The sequence below is a fragment of the Phaseolus vulgaris genome, chromosome 9 (assembly GCF_000499845.2).
Source record: "Phaseolus vulgaris cultivar G19833 chromosome 9, P. vulgaris v2.0, whole genome shotgun sequence".
Lineage (NCBI taxonomy): Eukaryota > Viridiplantae > Streptophyta > Magnoliopsida > Fabales > Fabaceae > Phaseolus > Phaseolus vulgaris.
In genome coordinates, this window is record NC_023751.2 from 2,793,636 (window position 1) to 2,815,193 (window position 21,558).

Genomic DNA, 21,558 nt, shown 5'->3' on the forward strand with positions numbered 1-21,558 from the left:
ATTGAGTATGACTTCTTTGTTTGGCAAGCTTAGGGAACATGAGTTAGAGATGAACCGACTCAATGTTCAAGAAAGCAAAGACAAGCACGTAAAGAGCATAACCTTAAAAGCTTCCAAGCACAAAGGCAAACAAGAATCCAGTGATGATAGTGATGAGGAAAACCTTAGCTTGCTGTCAAGAAAGTTTAGCAAAATCTTGAAGAGGAATCGCAACAAGGAAAACAACAAAGATAGGTATGGAAACAAGAAATCTAATGATTTTAATTCAAATAACTATACTTGTTTTGGTTGTGGTGAGCAAGGTCAAATAAAGGTAGATTGCCCAAACAAAAGCAAGGAGAAGAAGTCTAGCAACAAAGAAAAGAAGAACAAGACAAAGAGAGCCTACATAGCTTGGGATGAAAATGAAGTATCATCATCAAGCTCTTCATCAAGTGAAGATGAGAAAGCAAACATCTGTTTGATTGTTGAAGATGATAATGAATCTTGTAGCTCAAGTGAGGTAAGTTCATGTGCTTATTTAAATGAACAGAATTATAGTGAATTGCTTGAAGCCTTTCAAGAAACTCACGATGAAGCTAATCGATTGGTACTTTCAAACAACCGATTGAAAGAACTTAACAGCTGGTTGGAAAAGAGAGTGAAATCACTTAAAGATGAGATTGAAAAATCAAAAAATGATTTCAAAAATCTGGAAAATCATTTCTAAAAATGCTTCTTGCAAGTGTGACACTCTCATTTGCAAAAATTGTGAAAATCGTGAGAAAAAGGTGTATTATCTTGTTGACACTGTGGACAAGCTTTCAAAAGGGAAATCTAACTTTGAGAATGTCTTGGCATCTCAAAGCTGTGTTTTTGGAAAGGCTGGTTTAGGTTTCAATCCACAGAACCAACAAGATAAGTTTTCAAATTTTTTTTTAAGAAAGGCAGTAAAACAACCGGTTGTTAAATCGAAACAACCGGTTGTTACATGCTTTTATTGCATGAAGAATGGCCATTCGGTTAGATTCTGCAAAATAAGAAAGTTTTCTGTTCCTAGAGGCTACATGAAATGGATTCCTAAAGGATGTGAGGTTCCAAATGAAAAAAAGAAACCAATTGGACCCACATTTGTGAAGGGACCAAATCTTGTTGCTTGAACTCATGCTTGTGCAGGAAATCTAAAGAAGTGTGAAGGAGTGAGTCAACTGATCAAGTTTTTGGAAGGAAAAGACCAACATTGAAGTTGAATCAATGTTATGTATCTGTCCACAAGCCCTCAACAGTCAAATTAAGACCTCTTGATCACAAAGCACTTGGCTCATTGAAAGAACAACACAAAGGATAAGACATTCCTTATCTCTGTTATTAATTTATTTTTTCAAGTTCTTTTACATGTTTGTATAACCTCTTTAAAGTGTGCAATTTCATCTGCTTTGATTTATTTCTGCTCATGCTTAAAAATTCAAAATGAGTTTACTGCTGCAGAAAAACAACCGATTGTTTTCTAGAATCAACCAATTGTTTTGAGCCTGACAACACTATGAAGAAATCAATTTAATTTCCATTTTGAATTTTTATCCGTTGCAGATAAAATTAAAGAGAGAATCCTTGGTCTATGAACCTGTGTTGAAAGCTGATCACGCTCAGAAAGAAGTTACAACAGTCATAAAGGAATATATTCCAAAATCTTGGAAATTCAAGAGCCTTAATGACTAGTCAAAGATCACATGTGAAGACCATGTGATTTTCTGCTTTTTCTGACGTTTTTTATGCAGGACAAGGTCAAGTCCTCTCTCTCTGAAAATCTGGTACCCACTCATGTCATTAAATGCTTTATAATTCTGTTTGTGCTATAAAATCTGTTGCAGCTGATCTTCCACAAGAACAACCAATTGCAACATCTCTTGCAAAATCTGTGAGTGAGTTTTCTTTGATTTTCATCTCTGCCATCATGGACTCAACTCCTCCCACCTCAAGAAGAGTCAAATCCAGAGCAGTAAGGTCTGGAGGAAGGCTTGAAGGATGGTTTTCTGGTGATAATGATCTTATTGAGAGATATAGATTTGAGAATAGCACCAAAGTGATAAACAACCCTAAAGTTGTTTGCTTTGATTGGCTGAAAAGCCAAAAGCTGGACAATGTCAGAAGGCTTCTCAAAGATCAGTCCCTTAGAAATTTCTTGGAGATGAAAGGGAATATCTATCCAGATTTGATAAGAGTTTTCTACACAAATCTCAAGTTTGAGGGAAACAATCTTGTTTCTCATGTAAAAGGTGTAGATATGGAGATTACACATGAAGTGTGGACTGCTGTAGCTGGTCTAAAGTACTCAGGCCTCAGAATTAACAAGGGGAACCTTGGAGTAGTGGAGGACTTCAACAAAGTTCAATACTACAAGAGATGCTTGAAGAACCAAAATGCACAAGCTAGGACTTGTTCGGTTGGTGGCTTAAGGCTTGATGAAAGGTTGCTAGCCCTCATTGTGACTTGGATTCTAACTCCAAGGGGGAGCAATCACTCAGTGCTTACTGAAGAGGATCTGGTGTACATCTTCTGCATTATGAAGAAGATCAGAATTAATTGGATACACATCATCAAAGAGCATATGCAAAAGGAAATGAGGTTAAGTGACTATCATTATTCTTATGCTGTTTTGATTTCTAAATTTCTGCTCTATTTTGAATTGAACCTAGAGGATGAAACATATGAGTTGGTCAAGTTAACTCAAGAGTTTAACAATGGATCTCTCAACAAAATGGATTTTACCAAAGTAGGTGGCAAATGGATTAGCAAAGATGGCGACTTTGGAGCCTCATCTAATGCTGATGATCATGAACAAGGTGAACATGCTGCAAATATAGATTTTCAACATGAAGATCTACCTGAAGCACATCAAGATGCTGAACCTAGTGCTGGTGCTGGAATTCAAGAAGAAAGAATGTGATCCATGTCTTCTTTTGAAGAACTCATGATGAATAGGCTTGATAGCTTTGCGGAGAATCAAAGGAATCTCCATGATCTTTGTGTCAGCAATTTCCAGAGGTTTGATAACGGGTTTGACAGCATGGATGCACGTTTCATGACTCTAGATTAACAGATTGAGGCAATACATAACCAAATCTTTGATCTTCAATATGCTGATGATGATGAATGAAGAAAAACAACGGTTGATGTATTGAAACAACCGATTGTTTTTAGTGGTTGTATCAGTTTTCTATTTTTCTGCTTTTGTTGTTTTAAATTTGATGTATTGAGAACAATTATCTATTTATCTCTTCTTTTTGTCTATTTGTGAAGACAAATAAGGGGAGATATATGCTGTGTTTAATTTCAGTTTTTTAATTTCTACAAAACAGTTTGGATGAGTGAAACCTTATAGGTTTTTGCTCCTATATTTGTTTGTTGTTTAATCTTTACTCTAATATTATGTTCTGAACCTCTATATTTGTTTCTGTGCTAACCAAATATCAGAAGTTCTGTGTTTTGCTTAAAACTTTGCTTTGCAGGAACTGCTTCAGATTCAATCAGGTACAACACAAGCATCAGGGATTTGTCTTCATCAAATAGGGAGAGATTGTTGAACCAAAAGGTGTTCAAGCTTTGAAGAATCCAAACCCTTTGAAGGATATTGAAGGCTTGGCTGTACTTGCTATTGCTGAGTTGTCTTAGATAGGATCTGGGGTAGATTGTTTATGTAATCCACTCTTGATTGAATCCAAAGCATAGGCATTCTCGATCTTTTTAAAAAGAAAAGTGTTTTTCAAACTAAGTGAAAAACAACCGATTGTTTTGTCGAAACAACCGATTGTTTTATACTTAGGTGTTTTTAGAAAAGGTTGAAAACTGTTTTTCAAATGGTTGAGCTGTTAAAACCAAAACAACCTGTTGATTCGTGGAAACAACCGATTGTTTGTTTTGGTACCATAACAAAAAAATGGTTTATACTTTGACTGAGCATTAAATGTTTTTCTAACTGCTTACGCTCCAGTCTTTAATGCTTTGACCAATCTTTAAATGCAATGAATAGTTTGTTAAGATTTGATAACAAACAACATCTTTGAATATATTCAGAAAAACAGATTTGAGAAAAAGAAGTTTTTCACAAGTGTTTTGAGTTTTTCAAAGAGTTGAGATTGCTTAGAGATTGAGATTGATCAAAGAGTGTGACATATGATTTCTGCTTGTATTGATTTCAGAATTGCTTTTATAATAAGTGTAATCCTTGTATCTGTTGAACAAGAATCTTTGTGTGTTTGTTGAGAAGTGTTGTGTGTTCTTGAAGGGATCAAGATCAACATTCTTAGTGTTGGTGTGTTGGCCAAGAGAAGTGTGTGTCTTGAGGGGATCAAGGTCACTTTCTTGGTTGTGTTGTAAGTGATCTAGGTTTGATTGATTAGTGGTATTTTTAGTGGTTTCTGAGAATACTGGATGTAGCTCTAGGTTTATAGTGAACCAGTATAAACATTTGTGTGCATTCTCTCTCTCCTTAATCTCTTTAAATTCAGTTTTGATATTTGCAAACTGGTATAAACAACCGATTGTTTCTGCGAAACAACCGATTGTTTTTCTGGTGTTGTTGTTTGTGTTTTGAGTTTTTGGCAAACTGAATTCTTTATAATTTGTTTCTCGAGATAATTTCATTCTTGACTTAAAAGTTTGCGAAAACCCTCTTTAAACAATTCACCCCCCTCTAGTTTAAAGCCATCCTTTTTAACAGTAGTGGTGCAGTCTTCGCGCTGAGAACATTACCACCAGAACTGCTTTCTTTATGGCCTGGTATCCCACCTCAGGCCTGATGGAAGAGGCCCAAGCACAAGCCCACATGCAAGCCCACCAAAGGGTAGATTTGGGCCAACCATAGAGTTATGGCCAAGAGGATCCAAGAAGACGTTCTTTTACATGTTCAAATGCCATAAACTCTAGTGTAGAGTAGACTTTAATTTCTTGTCAAAATTAGCATAGGAACTTTATTTGTAATTTTCTTAGAATTAATTTTGGCACCTAAAACACCAACCTCGGTAAACTTAGAGTTTCTAAAAAAACCTCTAAATTTACCAAGGCCGGTCTAGAAAGCCCATGGAGGGGGTGAACATAAAAACTAGACACACCCCTCCCCATGTGCTCATTTGTGCACCCATGTGCCATGTGCACCCATGTGCTTCACATTTACATTTCATTTGGCTAGCATTAGGGTTGCATTATGGTCCTCCTTAGCCTATAAAAGGAGGAGCCTACACCTTGTATTTTCAAGTTTAATTGAGTAAGGTTATGCTGCCATTTTTGTGCACAAGCTTTACTTCTCCTAGAAATCTAGGCTCTAAACTTCAATCCTTTCACCTTCTCCCTTGAGCTGGCCGAACCACTCAAACACCATACTCATCATGCACCTACAAGGCCAACACAACTCCTAGGAGGGTCTTGATCATCTCACCCATTGCTTCCGCACCTTATGTTCTACTTTGATTCAAGAAGAACACATGAAAATGCCATCATTTGGTATCAGAGCTTTGGTTCTTCAAGATGAGTAGCTCCTTGTCTTTTCAATTTTAGTTCTACTTTATTTCATATTGTCATTTACTTTCCTTACTTGTCTTGCTGTTTTTTACATTTTAATTTGTTCTTGGTGTGCTTTGTGGAAGATCCAACCGAAGCACTCTTGTTCATTTGATCTTGAACAAGTTCTTGTGCAATTTGTGATAGGATTCCATAAACCTTTGTGTTGCTATTTTGTTTTAGGCTTTGAGTCTTTATTGCTTTCATTATTTTGGTTCATATTATGCTTTGAGTCTTTAATTTTCTGAATCTATACATGTTTTGTCAAGTCATGTTCATCCATATTGTCAACAATTCATAGTAGTCCTTTTATTTGGCTTAATTGTTTCTTGATTTTGGGTCTCTTTATTTGCTTGAATCTGCTGTTCATTGCTCCTTTGGTGCCTTTTTAATTTTTAGTTTGAGTTCATATTGTGTTTAGATTCTACACAATTCTATTTCACAAATTTCCATTGTGTCTAAACTTTGGTATCTTGCTGTTTTTGTTTCCAGTTTTCAGATTCCCCTGTTTTCATCCATATTTCCACCCATAGGAAAATTTTGATTCTCTGGAAAATGCAAGTTTAAAGTGTTATAGAAAAGACAAAAAAAGAATTAGGTCAAAAGAAGCAACAGAAAAAAAATGATAAATCTTTTAAGATCAGAGTGCAAATCTGAAGTGCTCCAGCTGGCATAACCGAACACCAATTTTGCAAAATTTATTAAAAAAAAATGGTGCATCCGTTTTGAGTGATTCCAAAGCCAGATTTTAGATAAGATCCTGAATATCTTGCATAACAAATTTCAGAGCCAAATTCTAAAAATACAGCTCAGCATAAATCGGGGAACAAACACGTTTTCTGGCCCACAACATTTTCCAGTGGTGCTGTTTTTTTTATTTGGTCATCTAATCTAGTGCTTTTCTTTAGGAATTCTTTTGTGTGCCAACCTTTAATTGAGTACCTTTATTTGTTTGCTTTACTTAATTGACTCTCTTTCTAGTTGTCACAATCTAAATCCTTTTGGTGGTACAGTTTTTATTCAATTAAATTTGTTTCTTGCTTTTGTTCTTTGACCTCTAATTTGGGTGCTGGAATTTAATTCTTCTTTGGTGCTTATGTGAATGGGAACTTGATTTGGTTAAGGTTTAGCCCTTTGCTAGGTGCTGGAAATTGGAGGATTAAAAGCCATCATTCTAAGGAGAAGACAAGGTCAAAGCCGAAACAAACATTCTTGAAATAAACACTACAAACACTTGGAAGATCAACAATCAAAGACAACAAGGAAGTGCACTAACCAAAAGAGGATCAACAAAGGGAGTTCTCTTATTTCCTTTGCAACTTGGTTTATTGTTAATTACCTTGTTAATTACGTTTAGACGGTGAGTGTGTCTTCAAGGGCTCAAAGTGTCCAAGAAGCCTCACCTAGGGCCGAATAGTATAACAATTTCTTGATTTGTAATTGTTACTTGTTTGTAATTGCTTTTCTTTTGCTTTCATAGATACGTTTTGCATGTTTAATTTTGTTTAAGTTTTGTTAAAAACCGTCTAGCTTTGTTAATTAGTTAGCATGCATTGTTTTCTTGCATTAAAATCTGATTTCTCAACTTAATTGTGTTCCAAGTGGTTTACTAAGAGAAAGCTTTGTGTGAAGACATTGAGGGATAGTTTTTGGCTAAGGCAAAGGCTTGGTATTTAAGTAGTCCACTGTGACTCACCTCCCTTACCTGGAAGACTACCTTCTTTGACTTCCCTAAATTTTTCTCAAGGTAAAATACTTCTACACACAAAGTTTTAGTCATGTCTTCTCACTCCTCTAAATCTCTTAAAAGTGAGGTGAAATCCTTGAAATCTCTTTTGAAGCAACTTACTAAGGATATTCAATCCATTTCATCTAAACAATTGGAGAATGAGATCAAAACTAATGAATTGACTAAAGCAAAGAATGAGAAGTCTCAATTTTCAAAAAAATTACATTCTCATGCATCTAGCTCTAAACATCATGATTATCTTGGGGAAGAAAGTCTTAGGAAAAATGAATATCATCAACAATTCCCTAGGAGAGCTAGGAAAGAGAGACAAGAAAACCTAACCAAGCATATCTCTCACACTCAAGCTAGAGAAATTCCATGTTTAGAATACCTTGGCAATGATCAATTAGCATCTCAATGTTTCAATGAAAGATCTATGATCTTAAGGGACAAAGATGAGAATAGTAGCCAAGAAAAAGAAGCTAGTGAGAGTGAAGAAAATGTAAAAATAGAAAAGCAAGAGAAAACCCTTGGAAAACAAAAGGCGTGGGAGAAGAGTGTTCCTTCCCACAAGGTCATTCAACAAGAAGGAAAAGTTGAAAATACATTTGAAAATATACCTCTTGTTGAACAACCTAGCCTTACCTTTTGTAAAGGAACACTTGCAAGCCTAGAAAAAAAAGAAGAATCCTTAAAAAAGGCTTGCATAGATAAAAATATAGTAGATTATTTTACATACATGCCAAGATATCACCAAGTGAAGGTCAAGTCATCTATAGGCATCTACAAAGACAATTTTTTATGTGAAGTAGTGCCTAAAGAAACTTGTCATGTCTTATTGAGACAACCTTTGCAAAGAATTGAAATTTCCATGAACAAAGGTTGTATCAACGAGACTACCTTCACACATAAAAGAGAAATTCTTCATGAAGGAGAACTCATGGGTCAAAATAGAGTTGATAAAACTCTAGAGCTTTTAAAAGGAAAATTATTGTCACCCATGAGAAAAGATGTTCAAAGACATTACCCTAGATACATTCCGTGTTTTAAAAATACATCTAAGGCGATGTCTCATGAACTCTATACTCCTTCACCTTTTGCAAATGATCCTTGGGAAGACATAAGCCTAAATTTCATATTAGATCTTCCTAGGACAACAAAAGGTTTTGATTCCATTGTCATAGACATGGATAAACTCTTCCTTAAAGAAGTGACAAGTCTTCATGATTTCTCTTCAAACTTAGTGTTGGATAGAGCTCCAAAATTTGAAAACCATCATTTGAGGATTCTCTTGGAAAAACTTGCAACTAAGTTGTCCTTTTCAAATTCTTATCATCCTCAAAAGAATGGTCAAAATAAATTTGAAAACATAGCTCTTGTTACTATGCCTAAAGAAATCATGAAAGCCAACCACAATTCTTGGGATGAGTATCCTTTTTCTATTGAGCATGCATACAATAGAGTAGTCCACAAGACTACTAATATTTCTACATTTGAAGTTGTATGTGAACATAGTCCTCTTTCTCTTTTTGTGATGTTACCACTTCCTAAAGGAATTATGCCTAAGGAACAAGTAACCACTATTGAAAATTTTACAAAGCATGAGAGGATTAGAGAACACATGCAACCATCAAAAGAGAAATATTGTAAAAAGTTGCCAAAAACAAAAGAAAAACAAAAATGGCAACTTCATAAAATTGATTTGTATATAACTGCTTCAACTAACTTATTTGCTTTATTAGATAATTCCCCTAGGTGGACGTTTGATCCGGTAGGGCAAGCATAGTTGAAGAAGCAAGAGGCTGCTATCCGAGATCAAATCTCTAGATCTGAGGATAGATCTTCTCAAGGAGAAGGAGATGATGGACACCATCCAGCCACATCCATTCCCCTAGCCATGAAGAAGAATAAGCAATGGATTTGAGGACAAATCCTTTTCAAGAGGGAGGGGATGATGGAAGAGGCCCAAGCACAAGCCCACATGCAAGCCCACCAAAGGGTAGATTTGGGCCAACCATAGAGTTATGGCCAAGAGGATCCAAGAAGACGTTCTTTTACATGTTCAAATGCCATAAACTCTAGTGTAGAGTAGACTTTAATTTCTTGTCAAAATTAGCATAGGAACTTTATTTGTAATTTTCTTAGAATTAATTTTGGCACCTAAAACACCAACCTCGGTAAACTTAGAGTTTCTAAAAAAACCTCTAAATTTACCAAGGCCGGTCTAGAAAGCCCATGGAGGGGGTGAACATAAAAACTAGACACACCCCTCCCCATGTGCTCATTTGTGCACCCATGTGCTTCACATTTACATTTCATTTGGCTAGCATTAGGGTTGCATTATGGTCCTCCTTAGCCTATAAAAGGAGGAGCCTACACCTTGTATTTTCAAGTTTAATTGAGTAAGGTTATGCTGCCATTTTTGTGCACAAGCTTTACTTCTCCTAGAAATCTAGGCTCTAAACTTCAATCCTTTCACCTTCTCCCTTGAGCTGGCCGAACCACTCAAACACCATACTCATCATGCACCTACAAGGCCAACACAACTCCTAGGAGGGTCTTGATCATCTCACCCATTGCTTCCGCACCTTATTTTCTACTTTGATTCAAGAAGAACACATGAAAATGCCATCAAGGCCCCTGCAATACTTTCCTAACAAAGTAGATTTTCTTCTGCGCCTGGTCTTGCTCTTGCACAAGGACCAAACTGATTGCCTGTTCTGTAACTGCGAAGTACAGACGAAGGGGAGTACCCAGCTACAACTTGCGCAACACTGGTGGATTGGGCAGGTACTCCTTCAATTTGAGGAATGCCTGATGTGAATGTAACTACAAGAACACATGATTCTTGACATTCTTAGGAGCAACTTGAGCTGGATTTGAAAGGCACTTTACTTTAGAATTGGATCAATGTTCTAATTCAAGAACTCACCAAAACTTAGCACCAACCAAGACTCATATGGAAGTCCATGTATTGTCAAATTGAATCAAACACAAGGAATGAAGAACAAGGAAGATAAACCGAACAAAAATGAAAAGAAAAGCTACTGAACTTAATAGAATAAATGGAAACCAAGCTGAAAACAGAAATGTAAACGGTAGAAAAATGAAGGAAAGAACTAGGAAATTAAGCTACCGAATGGAAATTGAAGAAAAGGAAGAAGAACACTTATAGAAGAAGATGCTTGCTGGATTTTGAGAATTGGAAGAAGCCATTCACGCCACTTGGAACCTTGAACCAAGATAAGTGATGGAGTGCCACCACTTGAAGCTCACCATAGCTCACAAGATAAGGCAAAGAAGAAGAAGACTCAAAACTCACAAATTCTCACCAAATTTGAGTATAGTCTCTCTACTATAAAATTCCAATCTGCATTGTACAAGCTAAGCACCTTTATTGATAGCCTAGAGGTGCTGAAAAATAGGTGGGAATTTTCAAATAAAACTCATTTGAAATTCCCACCAAAAACAAGTCACACGGGAGGTGTGACCTTTTTCTACTATGACACCTCCTAAAAACTACACCTACACCCCCTACTAAGTCACATGGACAAAGTGACTCTCTCTAATACATTCACACCTATTTATTTAATATCGACACCTCCTACAAGAGTCATTCAAAATGATGCTCTTTTATTTAATGCTTGGCCTTGCCCCTCATGGTTTGGACTTGGGCTTCTTGGGCTTGGGCTTGGGCTTTGGGCTTGGGCCTCATCTTTTGCAAAGACTAATAAGAAGAACTTTAAATGCTTTGGCCCTTGTCCATTTCTTCTATTGATAACATCTTTTTGATTCTCATCATAGCTTGTTCGCACTCCCTAGTTCATATGAACCTGCTATTCCTCTTCAGACACTGAAAATAGGGATGCCCCTTGTCTCCTCCTCCTGACACGAATCTAGACAGGGTGGTCATGCGCCCTGTCAACTGCTGCACCCCATTCACTGAGATCGGGCTCCTCATTGCTATGATCGCAGTGCACTTCTCAGGATTCGCCTCTATCCCATGTTCAGTGAGTAGGAAACCCAAGAACTTGCCTGCTTCTACCCCGAACACGCATTTCTCAAGGTTCAACTTCAACATGTACTTAGCTATTGTGGTGAATAGCTCTTCTAAATCTGTTACATGCTGCTCCCTCTGTTGGAAGGTGACCACCATGTCATCCACATATGCTTGGAAATTTCGCCCTATCATGAGCGCTAGTACTCTGTCCATCAGCCTCTAGTAGGTCGCACATGCATTCTTAAGCCCAAAGGGCATCACCTTATAACAATAGCAAGACAGCTCCGTCATGAACGCTGTCTTGCACTCGTCCCTGGGGTGCATCCTGATCTGGTTGTAACCAGAAAAGGCATCCAGGAAACTGAGTAGTCTGCAACCGGATGCGCTGTCTACCAAATCATCAATACTGGGTAACGAGTAGGAGTCCTTCGGACTGGCCTTGTTGTGGTATGTGAAGTCGATGCACATTCTCCACTTTCCGCTAGCCTTTTTCACCAACTCCACGTTCGCTAACCACTCAGGGTACTGAATCTCCCTGATGTGGCCAGCGCTCAACAACTTATGTGTCTCTTCTCTAATGACCTGACGCCTCTCGTCATTGAACTTTCTTCTTCTCTGGCAAACAGGTCGGACCTGCGGGTCCATGGTGAGACGATGACACAAGAAGTCAGGATCTATGCCAGGCATGTTCGAGGCAGACCATGCAAAAGCATCCAAGTGTCGCGCTATGACTTCAACGATCGGGTCCTGCGTCTCTTGGCCTAGGGATTTGCCAAGCTTAAACTTCTTTCCACCGATCTCCCTATCCAACACCTCTTTTGCAGGTTCAGGCCGTCTCTCCCAGGAAATCTCTGCGCGGGTGACCACTTCTTCCCTGGGAGGCTGGGTCGTAATAACGAACACTCCTCTCGTCTTGAGGCTATTCTTGTAGCACTTCTTAGCCTCCTTCTGATCATACTTGATAGTGATCACCGTTGATGGAGAATTGCCTTCATGCTTGGAGTTTTTGTTGGTGGAAATGGCGGAAGCACAATGGATGTCTACGGTCAAGGCCCTCCTAAGAGGTGTGGTGGCCTTGGAGGTGCATGCTAGGTAGGGAATGAAAGTGGTGAGGCCATCTCTCTTTGGTAGTGTTGAATTTTGAAGATCAATAGTCTAACCTTGAGAGATTTTTGACAAGAAGTGAAATTGGCTCAAATATGGCAGCAATTCACTATTATATTAATCTTACAAAATGAGAGCCAAGCACCTCAATTTATAGGAGAGAGGGCTGAACATTTTGGAGCCAAAAGTTTAAAATTCAAAATAAAACTCTCAAATGAGAAGGTGCCATGTAGAGTAATGCTTTCCATGTTTAGCTCAAACCTTCCATGCTAAATCCTCTCCACTCCTATGTTGCCATGTGGACGCCCATGTGCTCCATGCCAAGGTATTTTTGTTCTCCAATATGCCCTAGACGGTTTAACCTAACTAGTCACTTTTAACCCTAACTAGTCATATTTTACTATTGGCCCAAATACAAGCCCAAAAACCTATATTACTTCGCCCAAATATTTGGTCTAATTACTTTATGCTACTAGGCTCAATACATGGCCCATGAAATCCTAAACAACTTTATACAATTTATTTAAGCTAAAGCTTGACTCACAAATAATGTTGACTAGTCAGCAAAAACTCAGTCTTCTTGTGTTCTTCTTACCAAAGCTCTAATTTATGTTTTGATGAGTTGGAGGTCTTCTTGGATATGTTTGTACATTCCTTCACCCTAGAGTTGTCCTCTTGATTGAACCTACAAAAATTAACAAAATCCCAATTAGACCCATATTTGCAATTAAATCAATAAACAACCTCTAGGTCTTCATCCTCCTTATTATGGGGTTGTGTGTGGCTGGACGGTTTCTATCAACTGTGCCCTCGAGGGAAGGCAACTTCATCTTCATGTGCCTCGTAGAGGCCACCGCTCCAATCCTGTTCAAAGCAAGTATACCCAAAAGTATATTGTAGGCTGATGGGGCGTTAACAATGAGGTACCAGATATTTGTCGTGCGTGAAGTTGTGCCATCTGTGAAGGTCGTCCTCATCTCTATGTACCCATACACTTCTACCTGGTCTCCAGAAAAACCGTATAAGCAACCGGTGTAAGGTTTCAACTGGTCTGGAGACAACTACAGCTTATTGAAGGTTGACCAGAACATCACATCGGCCAAACTTCCCTGGTCCACGAGGACGCGATGCACCTTCCTTCCTGTGTTCACTATCGAGATCACCACCGGATCATTTTCTTGTGGAATGACGTCTTGGCGGTCGACCTTGGTGAAGACGAGGTCGACATCGGGAGTCTGATCTGCCTCCTGGACCTCTACTGCCATCACCTCTCGCGCATACTTCTTCCGCTGTGAGGCGGTGCATCCTCCTCCTGAAAATCCTTCAGAGATGGTGTTGATCTCACCATGAATGGGGACCTCGTGCCCCTGATTACCTTCCGAGGCTGCTAACGCCTGAGCCCCATGCGGCTCTTGGAGGTAGTCCTTCAAGAATCCGCTCTTCATTAGTTCGTCCAACTGGTACCCTAGTGATAAGCAGTTGCATATAGCGTGGCCATAGGCTTGGTGAAATTCGCACCAAGCGTTCTTGCTAGGCCCCAACCTTTTGTCAGTCTTTGGGGGTGTCTTCAATCTTTCCACTATGTTAGGAATAATAATCAGCTCCTTTAACTCTACTAGAAAATTATGCCTGGGGAGCGCGTCCTCCCTTGTGTGTGCCCTAGTCTGGGGCTTCCCGGTCTCGTAGGGTTGCTGCTTCCCCGGGGCCTTCTTCTCTATAGTCGCCTCATGCACCCTCATGGGTTCAGGTCGACCTGTTGCTTGAGGTCAGATGGGGACAATGCTACTGCGTTTCTTTGTGACTCGATCTTCCGCAACAATGTGCGCCATAGCCCGACGCCTGATCTTGGAGAACGTCTTCGGGCAATATCTAATCAGTGAATTACTGAAGGACCCTGGCAGCACCCTTTTGGTGAAGGCCTGCACCGTCACGGCTTCATCCTTGGTGTTTAGCCTCACCACTTGGAACCCAAACCTATTCAAGAACTCTTTCAAGGACTCTCCCTAGTACTGCTTTATGTCAAAGACATCGTAAGAGATTGGAGGGGGAGCCCTATTGACAAGGTATTGTTCTCTGAATAACATTGAGAATTGGTAGAAGGTAGTAATGCGTCCATCAGGGAGACTGACGAACCATTCCAACGCCGCGCCTGCCAACATGCTCATAAATAGCTTGCAGTACAGAACATCAGAACCTCCTGTAAGCATCATTTGGGTGTGGAACGCTGTGAGGTGTGCCTCTGGGTCCTCTACACCTATGAAGGTGACTTTCGGGCCCATGGAAGTGGCTGGTAACACAACATCCATGATTGCTGAGAGAACGGCATGGGGCGTGCCCTAGGTGGTGTGGGCGGGGCACGCTCATCTACTGCGCGCTCCCCCGCCTATTGCAAACTCCTGTGCAGTTCTTCATTGGTTTTGTGCAGCTCCTCGTTGCTTGCCTGTGAAGCGGCTAGGTCAACCTGAAACGCTCTTGGTCGACCTTAGACGCCGCTACGACCTCCTGGAGGGTGCGCATAGGTTCCATGAGTTGTTGCATGGTGACGTTGTCCCCTCCTGGGGCACAACATATCCTTGTCTCATACTCTTCATATTGCTAGTAAGCTCTTAACATGATTGTGAGTGATACCTAGTTTTATCAGACCCCACGGTGGGCGCCAAATGTTCTCGCCGGTTGACTTGATTGTCGTTGACTCGAACGGTAGCTTCTGGCCCGCCTGTCTCCGCATGAGAATCAAACTTTCTTGGGTTGAAGAATCTCTCACCTGCAAAGACAAAGGGGATGCCTTAGCGACCATTTGCACTTCGACGCCCAGGTTAATATTGGGGCAAAGAAACAATAAGTGTGTAAAGTAGTTTCAGTCTTAGAAACGATGTACCTTGCTAGGGTTTTTACCATCCTTTATATAGGTTGTAGCTAGGGTTTACTTATGTTATGTTACCCACATCTAGTGTTGCTGGGGAAACGTCCGTGCGCCGCTATTACACAATCTTTGGATAATCTAGCACATAAGACTTCCCTTTACCAGAATGCAACGACTAACAGTATGACCGTCAAGGTACCAACTCATGCACCTATGCTGCGGGGCCATCTGTTCTATGGGTGCCCTAAGTATTCACGTGCCATGCATGCAGTCTTCCCTTGGAAACCCTAACCCTAACGGGCCTTAGCGCCTCCAAGGATTGTTTACTTGTGTCGCGCTCGAATGCGCTATACACCCCATGTGCATGGATCCCTCATGACTTAGGCTTTTTCTCAGTATCTGGAGTTAACTTCATGTTAACTCATATTGTTTGTGGGACCCACCATTACTATCAGACTCTGATGTCCGATGTCTGATGTCTTCTCTGACATCGATGACCGAGGACTGATCGGTACAATAATTAAGATCCAATTTAGTCCAATTATGTGAATTCTAATTAAAACAATGATTTTTACTCTCAATTACAGTTTAATTAGGCCAATATTAGATGTTCTAAGTGTGAATCATTAAATACTCTCACACTTATCTTTTTTCGCTATTGGGCAAAACACTTTTGAATAGTAGAAAGAATAGTTTTGTGACAAATTAACAATACACTCAAGGAATGCATAGTAGTAAGCAAAACACAACTTTCAAGGAATAAAAAAATATTGAATGAAAAAATTTGTATTTCATCAAATAAAATGATAACTTAAATTAAAGGGTGAATCAAGAATACAATTTTTCATCAAACACTCTCCCACTCTCAAGTGTTTAGGTTAGCATTTTCACTTAAAGCATTCATGCAAGAAAATACTACCATAAGCTTAACAAGACTCTAATATCCACAACAATTGAATAACATGCAATCAGTGATCAAGAGAACTTCAAATGAAATGTAATGGAAGTCAAGGTGAGGGTATGTAAAATAAGGAATAAAATACTTAAAACTCATAAAAATAAAGAAAAATAAGGAATGAATCCAAAAACAAGTGTAAGTAGGATACATCTTCAAAATTACAATTCAACTTCTCATTTAATTAGATTTTCTTTCAAGAAATAATTATTTTGTTTGTGTGTGTGAAACATAAAATTAGGGATCGAATAACATTCGTGTTGATCAAAGAATTATCTATATTAATATTTTTTAAATTGTGACATTCTTATATATATTTTTTTTTTGCAAAATTTCCACTAAAAACAATGCAAATGTGTGGGTATATAATTTTGAACCGATGGTATATAATATTATTTTTTGAGTAATTATCCAATTTTGATGTTCGCGGTTTCTTCCCTAATACAGATACGGCTTAGTATAGATAATTTTACTAATGATACAAATGTTAAACTAGTTTTTCCCCTTTCCAAATATGAAGTCCCTCTATACATGTTTAAAAAGCTAATTTCGATTCAATTTTTGTAGTTCTAAATAGAATACGTTTGCATACTACTTACTCTCATATGTATGAAATAATTAAAATCCTCACATACTACAAATTTTTTATTGTTAATTCTTGTATTCTTCAAGAGAGCTCGGGACCTCAGCTCCAAACATTTAAATATGGTCAGTTCGATTGTATAAGTTATGCCTAGCTTGTTCTAGGTCGGGTATGGGCCCAAAAGTTCATTACAAGGTCAGCCTTGGTCTTTTAGTAAGTTTACGTGGAAAAGATAATTAAAAATAACAGAAGGAATAATTGAATTAGTTGAAGTATATTATTAAATGCAAGTAAAAGCGGTTAAGAATCTTTGTACCCAAAAGTAACAAGTACATGGTAAACAAATTATTGTGGAAAGATATTACTGTTGTTGAAGATTATATTCTGGATGTTAAGATTATATTCTCATTGATAAAAATTGTTGAAAGAATGTCTATAAAAGCAGTTTGAGACCCCGAATAAAGGTATGCTTTTTTAATACTCTAGACTGAAGCAAATTTATAGTTTGAATGCTCTCACTGACTTGATCATCAGAGTGTGATCAACAGGTAGAGCCCCCTTTATCCCAGTGGAGCAACGTTTTGGAGCACCAAGTGGAGATAAGTCAAAGTGGAACTCAACTCAGAGACCGACCGAAGTCAGTCGGTGAGAACATTTGGCGCCCATCGTGAGGCCCGATAAAACTTGATCTCATCCACATTTGCGACCGAGCATTCTGCGAGATGAGAAACACGAGGCAAGGACCGTTGAGATCTGAAGGAAGCGAGGTCCCGGCCTTGCAACAAATCAAGGAGATCACGATGGCTCTCTAGGAGGCAAACGAGGAATATAGACGAGAGCAGGAACGAGTTCGAGAAGAAGCCAAGGCAGAGCAAGAACGGCTACAAGCTGAGGTTTGAGCTGACCAAGAGCGCCTTCTGGCACGCCTTATGGCAGAGATTGAAGCCTACCGAATAACTATGGAGGAGCATGAAAAGGCCAATGAGGAGTTGGCGCAGGACCAACGAGGAATTGCAGAGGAGCTTGCATCAACAAGGTCGACATCACGCATGGGAATGTTCCCCAGATTTGTCATCAAGGGACGACCCCAGGTCGTTTTCTCGAGAAATTATGGACGAGCTGATGCCATCCTATTACATAACACCCAAGATCGTCGTTTTCAATGGTGTAGATGATCCTGAGAATCATCTAAAGGCATTTAGAGCTCAAATGATCCTCTCTAGGGGGTATGACGCAACTCGATGTAAGATGTTATTAAGTACATTCACAAGGATAGTCCTGTAATGGTTTAGTGGGATCCCGGATGGTCATATCACTTATTTCCCTCAGTTCTCTGAAATGTTTAAAAAGTAATTCTCAGCAAATAGGGTCAACCCCCCACGATTGTGTGATCTATTCAATGTCAGGCAGAGTGAACGGAAGTTGCTCAAGGCATACTTGAATAGATTTTGTGCAGTATCAGTAAGACTTCAAACACAGGATGAGGAGATGGTGGTCGTTGCCTTCGTACAAGGGATGACAACAAGCCCATTCAATGATTCGCTAATCAGGAACTCGGCAGAGACATTCTCTGAGGTGCGCCAACGGGCTACCGCCCATATTGAAGCTGAAAAGGTCATGCTCAGGAAAAATGGCAACTCATGGTCGAAGAAACCCAGGCACAAGGAAAATGACCGAGATTGTTCTAGTAGGAGCAATGAAGCCTCCACCGGGAAGAGAAGAAAGTTGAGGTATATCCCGTACGTTGCTAAGAAGGATGAGCTTGTGACAAAAGCCATGGAGGAGACGACGATCAGACCCAGATTTCGAGTATCCTGTAAGGAGCTTTTAAGCATGCCAAGGGTAGCGGATAAGCTAAGGTTTCCCCAAAAGACAGATCGATTCTTGGGATCTTGTAGAAATGCCTGGTACAAATTTCACAGGGCATTTGGACATAGCGTCGAACGATGCATAACCCTAAGTTACCAATTGGCCAGTTTAGTCAAAGAAGGTTTCTTAAAGGAGTATCTTGAGGCCAACCAGAAGAAACCAAGAGGAGAAGCTATGACCGGGGACCAAGCGCATGAAACTCCAATCCATGAGGAGTTGAACACCATCACATGAGGATTCTCTGGAGGTGGGAACTCGGCCTCCAAACGCAAACTATATGCACGAGTTGTGATGTCCCTGGATACAAGGAGGTATGACCGCCCTGTAGAGCCATCCCTCTATTTCACAAGTTCCAACCTGGAGGATGTGTTTCCCCATGAGAATGATCCGGTGGTGATATTTGTTGTCACGGTAGGACGAAAGGTGCACAGGGTCCTGATCAACCAAGGAAGCTTGGTCGATGTGATGTTTTAGGAATCGTTCACAAATTTAAAAATATCCCCTAATCAGTTAAGGCCTTATGGTGGTTGCCTGGTCGGGTTTGTAGAAGACCGGGTGGAAGTGCGAGGATACGTTGAGTTAAGGACAACTTTCTCATATGAAAATGCAGCCATAACGATTACTATCAAGCACATCATCGTCAATGTATCCTCTGCATACAACTTCTTTTGGGGCGATCCTCCTTGAATAGGTTGGGTGTGGTAGCCTCGACCGCCCACATGAAGATGAAGTTGCACTCGTCGAAATGAGGGGTAATTACTATAAAGGTCAATCAAAAGACGGCACGAAAGTGCTATGAGAGCAGTTTGAAAAATCGTAGGGGATCCTACACAATTACCGCCCAAGCAGGAGAGCCAAGGTGGATAGCAAAGGCATATATTAGTGATGAAAGACGACTTGGACCTGCTGGAGAGGTTCAAGAGAGAGAGATAAAGGGGAAGAAATTCAAGTTTGGCACCTCGTTGGACAAAGAGTTAGAGGATTGAATAGAATAGTCGAGGTTATATCAGTGAATATAAACGCTTTCACATGGTCTTCTGCCGACATGCCTGGAATAGATCCAGACTTCTTGTGCCATCGACTTACCATGGATGAAAATGTCAAGCCCGTGGTCCAGAGACGAAGAAAGTTCAATGAAGAGAAACGTCTCGTCATCCAAGAAGAAACTAGGAAACTCTTTGCAGTTGGCCACATCAGGGAGATCCAATACGTTGAGAGGTTGGAAACTGTTGTGTTGGTGAAAAAAGGAAAACAGGAAGTGGAGGATGTGTGTTGACTTCACTGACTTGAATAAGGCTTGTCCCAAGGATTCTTACCCCCTACCGAGCATAGACTCCTTGGTAGACAATGCCTCAGGATGTCATATGTTAATTTTTCTAGATGCGTTTTCCGGGTACAATTAAATTCATATGCATCCGAGGGACGAGTGCAAGACAACTTTTATGGTTGAGGTCGTCAATTACTGCTACAAGGTCATGCCCTTTGGCTTGAAAAATGCTAGCGCGACCTATCAAAGGTTCATGGACCGAATCCTTTCACCAATGCTCGGCCACAACGTTCAGGCATACGTGGATGACATGGTCATCACGTCAGAAAAGGAAGACCAACATGTGGCTGACTTGAAAGAGTTATTCACGACTATAGCAAGGTATAATCTAAGGCTTAATCCAAATAAATGTGTGTTCGGGGTTGAAGTAGGGAAGTTTCTTGGTTTCTTGTTAATTGAAAGAGGTATAGAGGCAAACCCTGACAAGTGTGCAACGATCATAGTGATGAGAAGCCCAACTAATGTGAAGGAGGTAGAGTAGTTAACCGGGCGCATGGCCGCCCTATCTCATTTTCTGTCAGCCAATGGTGATATGGGGTATTCCTATTTCCAGTGTCTTAAGAAGAACAACCATTTTGTGTGGACTAGTGAGTGCAAATGAGCTTTCACCAAGTTAAAGGAATACCTGGCAAGTCCCACCGTTCTCGGTAAACCAATTTCGGGAATCCCTATTCGTTTTTATTTTTCAATAATAGATTGGGATATTAGCTCGGTCATTTTTCAAGATCAGGAGGAGATCCCGAAGTCAGTCTATTTCATAAGCAAGGTGTTGCAAGGACCAGAGACTCGATATCAAGCCATCGAGAAAGCTTCCCTTGTTGTGGTGTTCACAGCTCAACGACTTCACCATTATTTTCAAAGATTCACTGTGATCGTGGTGACTGGCCTACTTATCCATAAAGTTCTTCAAAAGCCCGACATTGCAAGTCAGATGGTTTGTTGGACGGTTGAATTGTCTGAGTTCGATATACAGTACGAACCCCGAGGGCCGATCAAAGGCCAAGTATATGCAGACTTCGTGGTAGAGCTCTCATCCAAGGATTTGGCGCCTACCGTGGGGCCCGATAAAACTAGGTCTCATTCACAATCGTGTGGAGAGCCACCCAACAACATGAGGAACATGAGGAACACGAGGCAAGGCTCAGCTGCGCCAGAAGGAGGGGACAACGTCACCATGCAATAACTCATGGAGACCATACGTGCCCTTCAACAGGCGGTAATGGCGTCCAAAGTCCATCAGGACCGTTACCAGGTCGATCTGGCCGCGTCACAAGCGAGCAACGAAGAGTTGCGCAAAACCAGTAAGGAACTGCGCAGGAATTTACAGAATGTAAGAGAGCATATCGTGGATGAGCAGGCCCTACCAATGCTAGTTAGGGCTCGCCCCATGCCGTTCTCTCAGGTGATCATGGACATTGTTATACCAGCCACGTTCATAGGCCTGAAGGTCACCTTCACAAGTGTAGAGGACCCAGAGGCGCATATCACAGCGTTCAGGAGGCTCCGATGTCGTGCATTGTAAGCTATTCATGAGTACGCTGGCAGACACAACGTTGGACTGGTTTATCAGTCTTCCTGACGGACATGTTACTT

At 40.2% G+C, this 21,558-nt stretch overlaps 1 protein-coding gene across 1 annotated transcript; it reads left to right on the forward strand.

The window, feature by feature from the left end:
• The first annotated feature begins 20,158 nt into the window (after positions 1 to 20,158).
• Positions 20,159 to 21,148, forward strand: LOC137820690 (uncharacterized). The gene is made up of 2 exons (XM_068624879.1): positions 20,159 to 20,369; positions 20,661 to 21,148. The coding sequence occupies exons 1-2, from the start codon at positions 20,159 to 20,161 to the stop codon at positions 21,146 to 21,148; spliced, it is 699 nt and encodes a 232-aa protein (XP_068480980.1).
• The last annotated feature ends 410 nt before the right edge of the window (positions 21,149 to 21,558 follow it).

What these genes read in the sequence shown, in the direction of transcription:
- LOC137820690 (XM_068624879.1), top strand. Translation starts at nt 20,159, where the DNA reads ATGGACCGAATCCTTTCACCAATGCTCGGCCACAACGTTCAGGCATAC. An exon ending in TTTCTTGTTAATTGAAAGAG is followed by an intron (nt 20,370 to 20,660) that starts GTATAGAGGCAA and finishes TTTCAATAATAG; the next exon opens with ATTGGGATATTAGCTCGGTC.